At 47.4% G+C, this 18208-nt stretch overlaps 5 protein-coding genes across 5 annotated transcripts; 3 read left to right on the top strand and 2 right to left on the bottom strand.

Annotated features, from left to right (window-relative positions):
* Positions 1–3298: 3298 nt before the first annotated feature.
* On the top strand, positions 3299–5631 carry CLUP02_14674 (uncharacterized protein; the record flags this gene model as incomplete). Its single annotated transcript, XM_049293601.1, has 3 exons — positions 3299–3885; positions 4120–5489; positions 5552–5631. The coding sequence occupies 3 exons, from the start codon at positions 3299–3301 to the stop codon at positions 5629–5631; spliced, it is 2037 nt and encodes a 678-aa protein (XP_049150747.1).
* Positions 5632–5801: 170 nt separating this feature from the next.
* On the top strand, positions 5802–11686 carry CLUP02_14673 (uncharacterized protein; the record flags this gene model as incomplete). The annotated part of the gene is made up of 25 exons (XM_049293600.1): positions 5802–5896; positions 5982–6038; positions 6138–6320; positions 6416–6708; positions 6828–6965; positions 7055–7110; positions 7175–7286; positions 7364–7524; positions 7582–7643; positions 7787–7814; positions 7890–8021; positions 8080–8261; positions 8427–8529; positions 8592–8640; positions 8715–9399; positions 9489–9549; positions 9603–9994; positions 10052–10063; positions 10117–10160; positions 10220–10358; positions 10467–10662; positions 10728–10822; positions 10894–11017; positions 11076–11271; positions 11535–11686. The coding sequence occupies 25 exons, from the start codon at positions 5802–5804 to the stop codon at positions 11684–11686; spliced, it is 3747 nt and encodes a 1248-aa protein (XP_049150746.1).
* A 248-nt stretch (positions 11687–11934) lies between these two features.
* Positions 11935–13083, bottom strand: CLUP02_14672 (glycosyl hydrolase family 17; the record flags this gene model as incomplete). Its single annotated transcript, XM_049293599.1, has 3 exons — positions 11935–12173; positions 12330–12730; positions 12818–13083. 3 exons carry the CDS (start codon positions 13081–13083, stop codon positions 11935–11937), a joined length of 906 nt encoding a protein of 301 aa, XP_049150745.1.
* Positions 13084–14016: 933 nt separating this feature from the next.
* On the bottom strand, positions 14017–15639 carry CLUP02_14671 (eukaryotic aspartyl protease; the record flags this gene model as incomplete). Its single annotated transcript, XM_049293598.1, has 5 exons — positions 14017–14055; positions 14131–14710; positions 14763–15060; positions 15114–15362; positions 15420–15639. 5 exons carry the CDS (start codon positions 15637–15639, stop codon positions 14017–14019), a joined length of 1386 nt encoding a protein of 461 aa, XP_049150744.1.
* Positions 15640–16618: 979 nt separating this feature from the next.
* On the top strand, positions 16619–17272 carry CLUP02_14670 (uncharacterized protein; the record flags this gene model as incomplete). The annotated part of the gene is made up of 2 exons (XM_049293597.1): positions 16619–16669; positions 16775–17272. 2 exons carry the CDS (start codon positions 16619–16621, stop codon positions 17270–17272), a joined length of 549 nt encoding a protein of 182 aa, XP_049150743.1.
* Between the last annotated feature and the right edge of the window lie 936 nt (positions 17273–18208).

The raw sequence follows: 18208 nt of genomic DNA, 5'->3' as shown, positions 1-18208 counted from the left end.
GCCTCGCTTAGTTAAAAAAAAGTAATAATAAAGCTAGGTATATAACTTAAGAGGGCTATTATATTACGGTAATTATATTTACGTATTATTATATAAGAAGCTAAAAAGGGAGGTTATTAAAATATATTATAATATATTTATAATAAGATATTATAATATAAAGCGGATAATAATACTATTAAAACGCTATTATTATTAAAATAGAGTAAGTAGGGATATAAAAAGTTATATTAATACTTATATAGTATATTAGCGGACGAAGCCTTATTATTATAAGTTATATAGCTTATTACGCCCCTTATTTACTTTAGTTAGGTTATAATAAGAAATATTATTAAACTTTATTATAAGCTTATTTATATTAATTATACTAATTAAGAGGCGCCCCTATAATATAATACTTATTATAATAAACCGATTTATAAAGTATAGCGTTTATATTACTACGAGGACGACCCTTATAGCTTAGGGATTTATAAACCTCCTATTTATAAAAATCTTTATTAAGTTTAGAATACTTAAAAGGATCGTCTTTGATAAGGGGTCGTTATTTATAAATAAGTTTTAGACTTATTTTTATTACTTTTTAGTAATAAAAAGTCGTTTTAATACTACGTTTTACTTATAAACGGATAGTTAAATAGAATAGTAGAATTAATATTTAGAATAGTATTTTTATTACTTTTATACTTAGGACTAATTAGATTAAGTATAGCGTCTTTACTTAGCTAAGTTTATATATAATAATACTTAGTACTTAGTAATTTATAAAGTACTTACTAAGGCCCTACTTAAGTTTTTACTTACGTACTTTATATTAATTTTAATAAGGGCTCGAGATAGTATATAAAATATCTTAACTAAGGAGCGTATAGCCCGATTACGAACTAATTAAAAAGTTCTATAACCTTTTATATAAAAAGTACGTAAAATATATAAATAATAAGCTAATAAAGCTAAGATAGATATATTATATAAAATAGGTAATTAGGTATTATTATTAAAAAAGAATATTAGTAAGTAGCGTCTTAGCTAGAAATTAGTTAATAAGTATTTAGGCTTATTCGAAGTTAAATTAATAATTAGAACGGTAGGGGTTACTTATTAATTAAATATACTAACGTAATATAAAATATATAATATATTTTATATATCCTTACTTAAGTCGTATTAATATTACGAAGAAGCCCCTTAGAAGCCCTTATTTATTAAAAATATAGATAGGGAGCTATTTTACGAAATAGAAGATATTATATAATATAAAGGGCTAAAGAGGAAATAATAATACTTAATTTAGTAAAAGGGATATAATAATAATAAAAATACGTAAGAGCTAGCTAAGTATATTAAAAATATAATATTAATTAGTATATATAAAGAACGAGTTTTAATTAAGTAGCGCGCCCTAGCTCTTAATAAGCCTAATAACGTAGTAAATTAGTTATTAATAAAAAAAAAAGGGGGGCTATATAGTTATAACTAAGTAATATAAACGTACTAATTATAAACCGTTTTTTTAATTTTTATAATACGCGGGAGGACCGCTTTTATTTATAAAAAAAACTACCCTTATATATAAAAGGGCCGCTTTAGCTATTATCCTAGGGGTTATTATAAAAGAAATAATCTTTTTGTTATTAACGAATTTATAAATAATTAGTTATAAATACGGAGCGTAGGCGGGGTAACTATATATTAGCTAAAATATTATTTAAGTAGCGTACTTTATTATAAATAGTGCGAAATAGTATAATTATAGTGTTATTATAAGATAAAAATATAGTGCGGGAGGAGTTTATAACTACCTTATTATTATTATTATTAATAACGGGGATTAAGTAGGCCTCTTTATTAACGCGCTTAAGTACCCTTTACGTATTACTAATAGTAATTTAATAAGTTTATTAAAGTTATAGAGTAATATTAGCGACCTAAGTAGTAGTAATAATAAAGCGATAATAGAGCGATAAACTTCTAAATTATAAACGTTATTATTTAAAATAAGAGCAGTACTTTATAGGGTTTAAATTATAGATTTTATAGACTTAGGGACTTAAAATATTATTGATATAATACGTAAGAGAAGTAATAGAATAATAACTATACTAAGCGCTTATTATATTTTTATAAAAATAGTTCTACGTAGTATATTTAATATAATATACGCTAGATTTTAAAAAAATATTAAATAAAGGAGCGAACTAGGGGCTATAAATTATTAACTTAGCTAATTATAATACTTAGTTTTTAAATTAAGCGCTTTATATATAACGTAAATAAAGTAGGGGAGCGGGCGTATTTAGCTAACCCCGATCTTTTTAGCGTTCGCTTTTTTTTTTAATAAAGGTTTATAATAGTTAATATAAATAATATATAAGTAGCGATATATATACGAGGTTAGGGTAAATAAAGGGAATATTAAGCTTTTTAAATAGATTATTATTACTACTATTACTAAACGTATTTATAATATTAATAACCGTTTTATTACTAATAATAGTAATTCTATAATTAGAAGCTATATTTATATTAAAACGAGTTAATAGCGAATATAAAACGACTCTATAAAAGACTTACTTAAGTACGGGAAGTATATAAAAATAAGGATCTAAGAAATATTTATTAATTATAATATTTATATAACGAGGGAGTAGCGTAAATATTAATAAAAATAAGAGATTATATATAAAAAAGATAATTATAAAAAAAAAAAAAGGAATTCGGAATTATAATAGCTTAGAAGGGGGTTAATATTAGTAAATAAAAGTAAAATAACGATTATTTAAGTATTAATAATTATAAAGACGGCTTATAAATAAGAGCGACTTAGGTATAGAATTATAAGGCTATTATTTAAAATAAAGGGTTTATATTTAAGTTAATAAGCGCTATTTATACCCGCCTTTATATTATATATTTAAAAACTTTTTAAATAAAAAATTAATATAATATATATAAATTATAAACGGGCTTTAAAATAAAGCCTAGGGGAGGGAGTACTTTATTAAGCCTTATTAATTAAGCTTTATTAGTTAAGGGATAACTTAGGGGGTATAAAGAGGGGGACTAAGTAATAAAGGAGTAGCTTAGGTATATATAGAGTATTAATAATATACCTCGAAAGAAGGGTAGATTTTAGTAATTCTTTTTTTAAACCCTAATAGTAGTTAGCCTCTGTGAGCTTCTTCCCTATATTATATACTTATTAATAGGCAATAGCTCGATCCTCGTTATAACACGGAATAAATAAGTTAGTGTGAGACTTGTTCCCGGCCAACCGCTGCTGGAGGTTGGGCCCATGAGCGATAGCGAGTCAGTGCAAATGATCCGCGAGATATCTAGTAACTCTTCATTATCAATAGAAGCAGCTTCCGCCCTTTCAACTCGCCTTGAAAACCTACCACTCGCCATCGCTCAGGCTTCAGCGTATATGCAAGATACCTCTATGAGCATTGACCGCTATCTTCGGATCTTGAACAAAGGCGATGCTGCTGAATCTGAGCTGTTGAGTAAGAACTTCGAAGCCGTTGATCGGGATGCTGGCATTTCACGAGCTGTAATGGCTACCTGGACAGTGTCTTTCGAAGAACTGACGATGAGAAACTCTCTCGCGGCTGGAATTTTATCACTGTTGGCTTTCTTTAATTGCCAAGCAATACAGAGACAGTTCCTAACTGTCTATATGTACTTGGAAGAATCCTCACCAGAGGCGAGAAACCAGACAGAGGACAAAAGCAACGGGTCCCAACCGACGGAAGATTGCACCAGCCGACTCGAAGAGGACTGCGAATCCGCGGATGCAAATGTGGTTTTCTCTGGACGAGATTGTCATTCGCAAGAAGATAACTACAATTCCAAGGATGAACATATGGACGAAAACTATTAGTATCCCTATTATAGGGTAATTAGTTCGAACCGTAGTTAACGAAGAGATTAATTAAACTATCTAAATATCTACGTAGGTATAAAAAGGAGGTTCTAACCGTAGGTTAGGCTAGCTATAATAATTATAAATAGGGCCCCTAATTGGCCCCTGCGCAGTCGGCTGTATGCCGCGGTCGAATTGGACTTCTAATCTGATAAAAACCATGCGAATACCCCAAGCTTAGAGTGCTTTAGTCAAAATGAAGCGAATTCGATTCGTCTGGAGCAAGCTCTTGGTGCTCTCAAGGCGTTTTCGTTTCTCAGAGAGAGCAAAAATGAGAAATTAGATATGCATCGCCTTGTACAGCTGGCCACTACTGCATGGCTAATGCGAAAGGGCTTGGCAAAGAGTTTCGTCGGGAAAGCACTGACAACCATGGCCAGGTTCTGCGAAAGCGATTATGGACGCAGGACATTATCCTACAAGGACTTTCCTCACTTTCAAGCTGTACTATCAGCTAATGCGGAGGATTCCACCGAAAACAACTCTTCGACCTTCTTTATCAGACACAATATGGCGACAATATACAGTTCCATGGGCTACTTGACGCTCGCGCTTGACGTATCTGAGGCCATGGTGGAGACACAAGCACACAATGGGCACGAAGAGCTTTTCTTTGAAGCAATACAACTCAGATCAGATATTCTCGGATCCCTCAATCGCGAACAAGAAGCGAAGCAAGCTCTTGCTGCTTTGATTGCTATCCTGCCGCAGGAAAGTATCAGCAAGTTTTCCACAGTTAGTCTTCTTGCTGAGCTTTATCTAAAATCAGAAGATTACAGGGAAGCAAAAGACCTCCTGGTCAGTGCCATTGCAGAACTCAAGGAAGATGATGCTCAGTCCTTGGGAGAGAAGGCATTCCTGAAGGTTCAATTGAGCATGGCAATTGCGAACATGGACTGCGCGTCGGAAGCACGAGAGACATTCTCGGAGGCATCGAAGCTGGTGGATAAATTGCCTGGATGCAGCAAACCCTCCGGTATGGCGTTTAACAACAATCTGGCAAGGATGTTTATCTCGCAAGGAAAATTCAAGGAGGCAGAGAGACTTTGTCGCCAGTTTCTACCCAAAAACCTAGCCAACGTCGAGGCTTCTAATACCACCATTGAGATATTGGGCACGTTGGCGGATGCCATGGGCAAACAAGATCGTTTTTCAGAAGCTATCGATGTCCAGCGCCGAGCCTTGCATTGCATCAAGCAAGTCTGCGAGCCAGGAAACGAAATGGAAGCCGAAGCATTTGAGAATTTGGGCATTCTGCAATACGTTCGAGGCTTGCTTGACGATGCAGAAGAGAGTATGGCCCATGTGTCTCGGTTGTATGAAGACCTATATGGTGACGCTGGGAATCATATACTTCGATGCATGGGATATCTGGGACTCATCAAGCACCGTCAATGCAAATGGGAAGAAGCACAGAGTATCATGGAGAAGGGTTTTCTGCGTAGTGTCATGGTGTTTGGTCCGGAGCATGAGATGACACTTGGTTTCATGAGATCTCTGAGTTCTTTCACGGTAGACTCATCAGAGTCAGACATAGTGAGCAGTGAGTCTGAGGATGAAAGTCAGTATAGTGACACTGCAGAAGGGAAATAATGAGCAGTAAAGCATTGACAACAGGCCTAGTCTGCTTGAGTACTGTAGTCTTCAAGCCCAAGGAACCTTTTTTGATGTTCTGGAACAAAGAACCCTTTCAACAGATGTAACACTGATGAGGACAAAATGAAGTAGTGCCCCGTCCCTTTAAAGGGTGTTTGAGCAACTCTGTGGTCTTGTAAACCCCGTGAAGTAGTCTCTTCTGCCTCTACACAGCGGTAACCCAAAATCTGTAAATTGGTTGTGTTAACAAATAATTTAAAATTTAAGAGGCACGAAAATGGTAAGCCATCTTTCGCATTGCTTGGATAAGATATTGTTAGTGAAAATGATTGAACACTTTGTAGCGAGCATTCTGTCGATTCTGAAGCTTAGGTAGTGGTCACATGGTTGTACGCTCACTCCCACGTCTTCAGAAGTAACACAGACCAACGCCGATGACGTCGCTTCGACATAACAGAGAGCACGACCGAGGAATGAAGTATGACGAATTCTCATACTCGGGACCGCAAGGCGCGTACGTGGCCAATGACTCGATCACATTCCTCACACAAGCCACCAAACATCATTGACAACGGTTCTGCCGTGTCTGCGTGGTGAAAACCTCACCCGTTAGACCCATCCAGTCGTTCCACCCGCCGTCAACCCGCCCTAGCGAGACATTGTGTAACAAGGAGTCGGGACCCTTCTCCATCACCACCGCACCGAGACAGAGGGTCTCCGGCAAGGCGGCACAGAAAACTCGACAGGTCAGCGAAAGGGATGGGCATCTGGGCAGATTTTCAACATGGCAGACTGTGTACGTGTGCCTGTATCGTCTTGATGAAAACCCTTCACCCGGAAGACGTCCGGAAGGGAGACCGTTCTGTTTCCGTGAGCTCACGGACGATCTAGTGGTATTAAGGCCCCCTCAGGTGAGAACACGTTTGTACACAGCATGAAGGAAAAAGCGCGGAAGATACATCAGTTTCCTCCCGGCGCGTATCAAAAGATCAGCGTAGAACAGGCGGACCCACGGAACGGAGCGGCAGAGCCGCATCGCAGGAGACACACGGGCGACGGAGGGCAAGGGAGAGTCAGCCAGGCATTCTCATCTATCCATTTACCCATCCAGAGAGGGAGACTAGAGAATCGTCCAGTGTCTGGCTCGTGCGTTGGCGCAAGTCCTGCAAGAAAGGGGAGAGAAAGTGAGGGGCCATGGTTGAAGGGGGAAGCACGACGGTTTGTGACTTGCATATGCCGCTTCAGCTGAACTAGACGACGACTACGAGAGAGTTTCTTACCCCTTTCAGCATTGCGCTTTGAGGACAGGGTATGTCCCGGCAGATGCTGCCCGGCAATTGGATCCCGTTGGAGGCCGATGAGGACGAGCGCGACTTACAGCAGCGGGATGCTGCATTATCTGCGTTTATCGTAGGCCACTGCAGTCAGGACTGCATGCTAGGTACCGTGGTATCTTTACCGAAGCAAATGCGGCTTGCCTGACAGGATTAAGAAGAGGGCTAGTGGGTTAAGACCAAACCCACTTTTCAGAGGCCCATCAGCCACGTTTCGAGGGTTCGTCACGATGCGTCAAGTGCCGGTACGACGTGTCCTGTCACTTGTGCCTGTATCCATGGCTGCGATTCACCCAAGCCTCCTAAGATCAGGTAGATCCTCCTCGTCCAGACATGTCCGCCACGCGTCCAGCTTCCTTGGGAGGCCGCGCCCAGCGCCGAGCCCCCCGTCAAGTCTGGGAAGTCGAGTTGGCTGGTCTGGGCATCCAGTAAGGGACGGGATAAGGTACCGGTAGTCTGAAGTTGGCGCCGCGCTCAGAGATGGCCAGTGATCCACGAACGACAGTGGCCCCCAAGAGAAAAAGTCGCCAGATCACCACCAAGGATCACGTCGATGAATCGCTGACGGGCACAACGGGGTGGGATTGTGGACTGATGATGACCATGAGAGGGGCTGATGAGAGTCAATGCAAATGGGATCTCCCAAACCAAAATCCCGGAATCCATGTCAAGGGGGAAGGAAGTTTTCAGTGGCTTTCTCATCAGGACTGACATGCTGGAAAGCCAAACCACCACAGTGACAGCGAAGCCCCTGGTCCAGCCAGGCACGCCGTCAAGTGCGCCATGTGCGTTGGAGTTGCGACAGCCAGGTTTTACCTTGTCGTTGCTGTCTCGGGTTGTCGTTGGAGGGTTGCTACCTTCCATTAAGTAAGCAAGTCGGAACCCGTCAGCCAGGCACACTAACAATCACCTCTTGCTTATGGCGCAGCCTCCTTGTCGTGCTTACCTTCACCATGGTGCCTCCTTCCTCAAGGACTGATTGATAACGTGACCTGTTAAGCTCCCTCCTTCCCCCTTCTTCCCATCTCTAGCCAATCAATCACCCGGTCTCTCTTTCCCCCTTACATCCCTCGGTCCAGTCCGTGACATGCAGCCCCACCCATCGTCTTTTCCCACCACAGAACGGTGAACCCGCCCATCTGAGTGGTCCCTGGTCATTTGCTGTGGCGCGGCTTAGAATCCGGGCGTGTCGCATATCCCCTCCAAGTCCATCCTCTCCAGCCAATCACACCCAATTATCTGCAGGGAAAGAGTCAGGGGTCCAGGCACCGAATTGCCGTTCCTTCTCCCATCCAATCGATCCCCGCTGCCATTCCAGAAGGTCTGGAGCCCACACTGCCAATGCCAACGGCTCTGCTTTTTTCCACGTCCATCGTATCTGTCAAGACATCGTCGCCTCAACTGTCCAATCGAATCGATTCTTCCCCCCTTGCTTCAATCGCACAACCTTAATTCCTTGGCCCTGCTCGGTTTTGGCGGCTGGACTCTGGAGACCTTCCAGGCAAATCCAGCCTCTGACGATCCGCCCTTCCCCTGCTAGAGTCCTGACGCTGGCCTGGTTGTCCTAGTCTCGGTCTGCTGGCGGCGGCTTCGGCGGTTGTGCTTGTGCAGTCCGCGCTGTGCATTAGGTTATTATTCTCCGAGCGCTGGTCCGCAGCCACACGGCACAGAGTCAGTAACCGTGGGAAAGAAGCACTGTGAGATATGTCGACTCACCAACGTTCGACCACGAGCGTCAGCAACACCATCACGAACCATCTCGACCACCTTCTAAGACCTCCCGTGAAATGAACCGACCACCACTACCCCAAGAAGCAAATCAAAACCGACTCACCAGAGTGACCACACTCATTAAGCCAACTCTCACCGCAACCGCGCACCGCCGCAATGGGTTTCAACCCTGAAACTCCACCCGCTCATCTCGGTCCTCCATCCCCAAAGAGGTCACCATCCCCCCCTGTCTTCAAGCTCTCGAGGTCGAGCATGCCCTGTCCCTCGAATGCTTAGCATCAATAGTCAAAAGATGTTCCCACTCAAAGAAGGCTTGGGTATGGGTCCAGAGACGCAGCTGGGCCTCGTCTCCGACACCATATTTTGCCCCTCTCTGTCCCAGTCTCCCTCCCTGCCTTTGGTGTGTACGAGGTCGAACACCGAGGTACTCGCGCCTACCCGGTACCACCGCCCCTGTCGAGACGAGTTTCGTCACAGCCCATCATCGTCCGATATCACAAAACCCGTGTCCCTCTTTTTTCTTCCTCGTCTTCTCTCACCATCTCAACTCCTCGTCTCACGATCACCAACCAAGTACACCTCCCATACCTATACCACCAAACAGCCACCAATACTCCGTACCATACAACGAACATACGGCCTCAAGCAAGACGCATACAACGCACGAACCCGCACACGCACGCCAAGAGATCTGCACGCTCACACACACCTTTTCGGGCTTTCACTCTTAACACACCAACATCCCACACATTCTTCCTACCCAAAGTCTAAATCCTTTCCACACACCATCACCTACATCACACCTCAACCGTGTGTTGCTCGTATCCCAGACGGCAGAAGCTGCACCTCGCCTCTCTCTTTTTACCCATCGAGCGCCCGCCCGCACTCGTTTCTGCTAGTCCAGCTGGTCTGATCCAAAAACCTTGCCTTCGCTATACATATTTTTCTGCCGACCTGCCGGTACACACTTCCTCAACGCCACTCTTTCACCAACCAAGACGACTCGTCGCTAGCTCGACGTCCGTAACAACAACAACAACAACTCCACGATCATTCGGAGAGAAGGAGGATTCTGGAAATCAAAGGGAACAAGAAAAAACAAGAAAGCGGGATATCAGAAAGAGACTGGAATTGGGGAACCTCGTCAACGAAACCGGTCCGATTCGCGCGTACGCAAAGGCAGCTATCTTGAGCCGCCTTCCTTTTTGTTTAATATACCCTCTCCTCGAACACCAACCGACGACGACAAGATGAAGGTCTCACTCGCGATCCTGACGACGCTGTGCGCGTCACTCGCCACCGCAGGCGTGGTTATCACTCCCGTCCGTCAAAATCAGGTCGTGCCCGCAGCACAAAAGGTCTCGGGCGACTGCTTCTTTGGTGTTGTGACGCCTCAAGGTTGCGCGTAAGTCTTCATTCTCGACTGGTCTTCACTGGAACCATGACTAACATGATACTACAGTCCTTTGAGAACGTGAGCCTGGCTTTACCATGCAAAGCGTCAAACGATTCATCATGAGCGATGAGGGGAAACGGCGGGAAAGAGACAGGCCGGAGCTCGTCGGGAGCATGTCAACCACCACGCAACTTAATGCCTCACTGCAGAAGCCAACCCGGGCGGACGTGTGAGCATCCATTGCTCCGACGATTCTGATGAACCGCCTCACTCCCGGCCTCGCCTCTCCTTTCTCTACGGCCAATTTTCACGACGGAGAGGACCACGACGCCATCGGGCCCGTCGTCTGTACCATTTACGACTTATTACATATGTGACCGGTTCACAACAAAGCATCCATCAGCATCAGCGGTTGTTCTTTCAGGCGGAATATTATTTGGGCATTTTCATCAAAACGACGATGACTGACGACATGAGCGAGTGAGAGCGAGACGGAAGTGGCAGAGACATGGGAGGACGTCGTCAGTGGACCTTACAGAGGAGGATTATGGTCACCCCCAAAACTAATGTTGGCATCCAAGACGTCGCGTCTGCTTGTTTTTGCTTGTCTCGCCGCTGCGCTTCCCCTACGGACCTCCGCGGGGTGGAAGCGCCGGCAGCACAGCATCACCAGCGCAGTCTTGGCATCTTCTTCACCAAATTTCTCTTCTTATTCCCCCTCCAATTTTTTACCATATACTAGATCACCCTTTTCCCAACTTACAAGAATTTCAAAAATATTGGATATCACCCCCCGTTTCCCCCCTTCGTTGATGATGCGACTAACTGCCTGAGACTGTCACTAACCGGAAGCTCCAACCCCCACCAATGAATCTAAGCGAACGCGGATGATACTCACGCCAGACAAGCCATGGCGCCCATCAAACACCAACACCATACCAAGTGGCGCAACGCCTCGCGCAGCGGCTGCTACAACCATCTTTCCCCCCCTCTCACCGCGACAAACGCACGTCGTCCATCCACCCCCGCCAGGTCCCAACGGCATAGACGTCTTAGACTTCCGCGTGCCTGAAATGCTAAAACTCCCAAGCCGCAAATTCTGATACGCGAAACCACCTCAGACTTCAGACGCCTACCTTGTCCAGTAAAACCCGAGACCAATTCCCCCAATCCCCCGCCCGTGCCTCGGTTTCGTCCCGACTTGGCCGTGTTCCAGATCCCCCAATCCGGTCACTCTTTGTCTCTCGTCCTGCCCCCAAACCCCACCCCAGCCAGCGGCAACCGTTGTAACCTTCCACACCTCAAAGCCCACGAAATACCTTACCCTACTCTTAAGGTATTGCGGCACTGGGCGGTACCATGCCCTATACGTGAGCCGCAAAAACCTTAATGTCGCAACTCAAAATCCCCCCCAAACTTAACCATTTACCTGTGGGACCTATGACCTATGACATCGTACCCTCGAGCACCCACACAGACGGGCACGGAGAATAAGTTACCTTGACCTCGTTCTTTGCCCACCGAGAGCTTGGCTTACGTGCCTACGTAGTTGCGTACTACCGCTCTGCGCGCGCGCGTACCTGGCCGTCGACCTGGATACCTGGGCCTGGCGCTGTTCCCTCCCCCTCGGTCCCGAGACAAGTCGAGTCTTCGACACCCACACCAACCACTTTGCCCACGCGTCAGATGCGCAGAAAATAGAAAGAGGCCCTACCGATCGAGGACTTTCATTCGCTTGTCACACTTCTTTGGGATTCATTTCATCGGCTACCAGATGAGGAAGCAAAGTGTAAATATTGAATTCCGTTTCTTAGGGTATCATGGTTTCCTGTCAGTCTCTCGTCAACGAAACAAACGCCGCCCATGCCATCTGAAATGCCCTCCTCTGTCCGATACTAAACATTCCTCCCAATCGTGTGTGATCAATTTGAATTGGTAGCCGCCGTCGTTCAACATCTGAGGGGGTACTTGGGGGCACGATCGGCCTTCATTCCGCCCCAGTGAGTCTCAGGTGCCTCACTGCCATCTTCACCAATGGCATGTGGCTTCCAGGGCTCGTCAAAGGCCTCGAAGAAGAACACGTTGAAGCCCCAGTTGACCATACCGCAGACACCAGAGTCGTAGAAAGCCTGAGCGTTGTCTTGTCCCGGGATCGCCTGCTGATACTTTGCACCTTCACTGGGCCAACCTAATTTCAGTCGATCTTGTCAGCAACTCGTTCACGATGACCGTGTAGAACCATTCGGTATGGCGGTCACTGCTCAGAATGTATGACATAGGTGATGAATATCACCGAAGAGGCAACCACCAAGATCAGAGTGATGAGTGAAGCAGTTCGACTTACCCGTCTCCCCAACCCACAGCTCAGGCTTGGTGAGCGATTCACTGACGCTCTGGATGCGTCCAAACGCCTGCATGATGGAGTCGAAGAAGCAAGCAGTGGCGTTGTCGCGCGTCTGACCCTGCCAGTAGGAAAAGGCGTTGGTCAGAAGAATGTCGGCCTCCTTGATGACGGCATCGGCCGTGCCGTCTTGGTACTTGTTCCAGCTGTCCGCGGTACCGATCTTGAAGAGCGGGGCCGCCTTCTTCATGTCCTTGATCTTGTCCGCCAGCTCGGTGCCGGTGAAGTTGCCGCGGTACATGGACTCGGATCCGACAGTGATGGCGTAGACTTGGTCCTCGTAGCCGGGTGTGTGCTTCAGAATTGCAGCCTTGTCGGCGGCGTACGACTCTTCGGTATCGGGCCTGTCCGAGTCAGCGGGAGCACTTTCCCAATAAGCTTCACTCGATTTGGGGTAAAGTGAAGTATATCGCCGGACGAGGTTGGTCTACCAAATGCCCAGAATCACCTGGAATTCTTCCTTCTTGGCTGCGGGAAGAATGTACTGGGCAGTGTTGCACTGGTCAGCAGCATAGATGCGGACGATGCTGCTTCCCGAAGCATCTCGGATGGCCCTGAAGTCCGCTTCGTAGTCTGCCTGGTACTTGCACTGCCCGCCCGGCTGCTTCGAACCGAGAGCGAAGCCCAGATGTCCGGATGCGAGGACCAGTCCAGGGGCAGAGGCCAGCAAGGCGGCGAGGACTGAGGTGGAGCGCATTTCGACGGTCGATCTGTTGGTGCTTGCCCGTGCCTAGGTAAGATATCTGAGGCGGCAAAAGGTGTAGCTGCGACAAAAGTCTCGCAAGAGTAAAGGAACAGGAACAGGGTAGAGATGTGAGTAGGTAGGTGACAAAGGGCGATGCAGGAAAAGAATGGGTTGATCAGTCGGCGAAGAGGATGAAGGTCAAAGAAAAAGAGGGAGCCAGAGATCCACACGCGTAGAGTCTACATTCAACTCTCATCAATGGTGATTCTCCAAAGGCAGGAAGTGAGTGTATTCATCACCAGTTTGGGAAGGAGGCATCCTGCCATGTGCTGCATGTCCAGATTGGGCAAGAACGAGATGCAGACAGGGTCCAACCTTGACATCCCGCACCTCCCTCACAACTCGGGACGAACCAGCAGCTCCCAAGAATGCACTGATCATTTATGCTTTCTCAAACTGTCATATTTCTATCAGATCTTGGCAGCTTTGCGATCATTATTGTTAATCCTAACCATGTTGGGGTTTGCGCACCCCGATCGATAGCTCGATCTCGGATATAATTGCTTGGAATAAGAGTTGCTTCAATCGCGTTCTCAACGGACAGTGCTGTTGCTTTCTTTCTTCCCCTGTCAAGACAAATATCGCGAATGCGATTTAAGCTGAACCAGAAAGGGATTTTCGCCCATATTTTATCATTATTTACTGTCATCCACAGTACCTCTCACACAGAAATAAGTCCGACCGTCCAGTTACTAAAAGAAGTCGCAGCTATTCCTCACGTCACATCACGATTCAACTGAAAAACACAAGTGTCGTGAGATAATCTAGAAACCACTGTGGGTTTCAGTTGTTCATTAATCAATAACAGAAACTATGTAGTCCCATGGCCAGGGAAAGAGGGTATAAAGCGATCCGCCATGTACAGGAGGCTCGATTCGTCATCATCTATTCGCCAACGTGGCGACCTTCTTGATCCTGCCCCAACTCCCGATTCATGCAGTGATATTCAGCCGTTCAATTATGTATGCGGATTTAAAGGAAGGACATGAAAGTTTGTACGCCGACCAAAGCACCAGCTGCAAGCCAGAGGTTGGTGGATGTTGAGCGGCCAGCAGCGTTGCCGGTACCAGTCGGGTTGCTACCACTGGGGGCAGTGGAGGTAGAGCACTCGCCAGTGAACTTTGCCGCCGCATTCGCGCCCAGGGGAATCTTCTGAAGGTTCGAACCGCAGTTGTTGTAGGGGGCAAAGTGGAGGGCGGGTGTCTCCTGGTCGAAAACAACATAAGTCGAACGGAGGAACGAGTCACCAAGTAGGTACGAGCCGTCGGTTGCCTTATCAGCTCCGAGGACACACTGGTTGTTGCCCACGTTCCAGATGAACTCCTGAATGGGCACCTTCATGGTGTAGTCGCCAAACTTGAAGTCGATGGTGCCTGTGGTGCTGCAAGGTACCACATACATGTTGACGGATGAGTCAAGCTGGCCTCCCAAATCAGATCCGAGTGAGTCGACGATGGCTGAGGGAAGATAGCTCAGGGTGGCGCCAGTGTCGAAGAAGACGGGGAATTGAGAGTTGGCGTAAGTCTTGGAGCTGCTTCCCGACTTGCTCAGGCCCACAGAATCCAGCTGAACCCAGTACCTAAGAAATTCAATCAGCCATTGTCGTAAATAATAGAAGAGTAATTACTCACCTCCACAGGTTCTCGTTGTTCTGAGGCCCAAGGATGGGCGCCGAGTGCAGGGTGCCACTGAATTTCTTCGTGTCGACACCGCCGAAGGAAATGAGACCGCTACCCGTCTTCTCGTCCTTGGTTCCGAGCGCGATACCAATGGTGAGAGACTCAACGATGTTCTGGGCCTTCATCTCGTCAAGAACGGTCGGGTACCCAGTGTTGTTGGTCGCCTCGCCGAAGCTCAGGCCGAGGATACCTCTGTTAAGGTCAACACTATCAGTGGCATAGCCAAAAATTGTGTCTCTCAGTGCAATGTCTGTAAATTGTGATTAGTGGGTTGATCAGGCGCCAGAGCGAGGTAGCACATACCGCTGCCGGGAAGCGTGATGTTATCGCTGACATACTGCAGAACGACCTCTCCCTTTCCATACTTAATGCGACCTGTCTGGCGATAAACAGACGAAGTCGAAGAGTCTTGAGGGTCGTACTGGCCATTGGCTCTGCAGGATTGTGTCTGTGCGCTGCTGCCAGCGTTGGCGCAATTGGGGTTGACCCAGAGTTCGGAGGAACCAGTGTCAATGGCAACCTTTGTGTCTTGGCCGGGCGTACCAATGTTCACTAAGAACAATGATTAGTAAATTTGGTTGGATTTCAAGCGCCTAGGAGAATACTCACGCTCAATCAAATAAGTAGTCGTCGTCACGTTGAGAACTGGGGCGTCTGTATCTGAGACCTGTCTTCTGCGCAGCTTGTCCAGAGGGTGCAGTCTGACGTCTTGGTAGACAGGCAAAGAAATGGCACCGACACCACCAGAAGACTGTGTATCGTCGCGACGAGCCGATAGAGCGGATGCGCTTGCCGCGAGGGCGGCAAGAGTCAGGCTACGAGCAACCATTGCGATATTCGGGTCCTACTCGGTTTTGGGGGTTCCGGATCGATGTCGTCGGGGTGGTGTACGTCTAGCGATGTGACGTTGTGAACGTTCGTTGTCTAAAAAATGCCGGCGAGAGTTTGTAGATGCAGATTCGCAAATGCAGGATTCCAAGCCACGAGAACCGAATTCGATAGATATGCCAAAAACACGAAATGCTGGTGACTGGGGAGACGACGACGGCGACTGGGGGGAGGCCAAAGAAAAAGAAGTGGGATGGCAATGCTTTTAAGGACTGAGGGTGGTGCCTTGGCAGATTGGTTGCCCAGACTCGTAGCGTGGATTGGGAAAGGAGAGGCCAAGGAAGGCGTGGAGGAGTACCGGTATGGATACGCGAGCTGTGTTTGTCTAGGCGCCTGCATCACCGAGAGACCGCCCCCAGGGAAGAAGGCACAGCTGGAAGGCAATCGACCGGGGGCAGTAGTGACTGCAGGTGCGTTGGTGACCTCACTGAATTTGGCAAGGAAGGCGCGGGAGAGTGGCACTGCACTGCACTGTGTGGGCGTAGTGCCGTCATTGCTGACCAAGTAATGTACTTTTTGGTGGTGGGGCCTGCAAAAGAGTACCTTTAACTCCGTCCAAAGCTGGTGCGGGAAGGAGCTCTCTTGAGGCTGAGCTCAGCCGAACTCTGCTGAGACCGCCAACAGACTCAGCAGGCATTGCCATGCTTACACACCAGGCAACTGCCAGCCACACAAAGATTTCATTCGTTGGTTCCTGGAGAACTGCGGGGACCTGCTTTCAATACAATTTCCAATTGGCCCAAACATCCAGATGATGGGTTGAAGCAGCAAGCCCAGTCCCTGAATATCGCTCCTTCTCACCTTCCCAGGATTGGAAATCCCAAGGGTTTGGCAACAATTAACTGTTGACCACAGAATGGGAAGGGGAAGGAAGCGACAGCCTTTTTTGGGCAGCGCATGCATCATCCCCCGCGAAAGCAATGACCGACGACCGGGATATTGCCAGCATCGTGTGCACTCTATTGAGGCAGGTTCGTCCTCTCTGTTCTACCTGCACCGGCACTCACATAATTAAGGTATGACCAAGGTACTCGTCTTCACTTCACCACTTGCTCTCGAAATACTGACCATGACAGGTACCTAATTCTTACCGCAAGACACCAGCAAAGGATCCAGGCGCCACTTCCCACCAGAAACTGGCGCCAGCAAGCAGCCCAGACGTGGCAACGGAAGCAACGGCCGTGCACAGCCCCCTCCAGGAAGGCGCCGGCTTTCGGCACGACCACATCGAAGCTCCCGGTGGATGGATGACTGACATCCAATGCACAGCACAAACCTTGGCCCCATCCCCGTCGCTGTCTTGTCTCTCTGCCTGGGCTGTCGGCATGCTCAGCGTGTCAGAGCAATACTGGCCCTCGTCAAAGAGTTCCTCTTGCGAATCATCGATTGGTGTTTGGCATCTCTCGGCTGTCACCACTGCATCGCTTTCTTTGAGACACGTGTGGCTGGTCCACCATCAGCACGCCCAGCCTCTTCCTGACTGGATGTCGTGGCGGGAGGATTACGACGACATCCGTACACCCTCTCTTTACCAACGATCACCCTCGACCCTCTTTAGTCAGAAACTTGAGTAAACCATCTTTCAACGATATTTCAAGGCCAAAGCCAAGAATGGTCGCTGTCGCGCGCATTAGCCTAACTAAAACCAAGGTTCTTTCTTATTAGGTACCTTAGTGCACACAGGCCCTCCAGGGGCCCGTCCGCGCCGTCACCTCATCTCTCTCCCCGCGATCCCTCGCCAACATATCCGGACGAATATCTATGTATTCGTAAACTCGAAAGGTTCCCTTGGCATCTCTTTTCTCGAAACTGCACAAAGGCCATGGCAGCTATGCGGCCACGCCGCTATCCGTCTCGGCCGGTTTTCCAGTCGCTAGTCTGCCATAGGCACATGCACAATTGTCTTTGACACCAACACTATTCGATGCTCGGCTGCTATTCATCAGTCTTGGCTGTCGTGGCATCGAAGCAAACGGCCTCTGTTGGCTTGCAGTGGCACACCTCCTGACTTCAAGGAGCTGCAGCCTCTGTCGGGATTTAACCGGGCAATAAAGGATTGAGGCGATCGACGTCGATACAAGGACTTGAAGCCAGCCTGCTGTCGTGACTCGGGCAAGCCTCCATCCGCCCCTCAAGCCACCGCGCTGTTTCTCGCTAGCGTAGGCGGTTTCCGCCGGTAAGCCAGTCGATGACGCTCAAAACCCAGAGGAAAACCGGACGAGGCCACAGGCTCTGCCCACGCTATTGTTACCACAATGCCGTGCACAGGTCTTGGCACCCGATTTTGATTGAATTTCCAATAGTCCTGCCCTTCCTTCTCCGTGGCACCTCGTGACTCTCAGTCTCAGTGTACCCAGAGCCTGATCGTTGAAGCTGCAGGGGCGCAGATCTCCCTTGGAATGGAACCCGCAGTGGAGAAACCAAAGATTCCGATTTTCCCAGCCCCAGCATGGCTCGCCTAGCTCGCGAAATTGATTCGGCACCGCAAAGCCAAAGCGGGCATCGCTCGA

Source organism: Colletotrichum lupini, chromosome 8, assembly GCF_023278565.1.
Source record: "Colletotrichum lupini chromosome 8, complete sequence".
NCBI lineage: Eukaryota > Fungi > Ascomycota > Sordariomycetes > Glomerellales > Glomerellaceae > Colletotrichum > Colletotrichum lupini.
The sequence above is the reverse complement of the archived record's forward strand: the minus strand, read 5'-3'. Positions and strand labels throughout refer to the sequence as shown.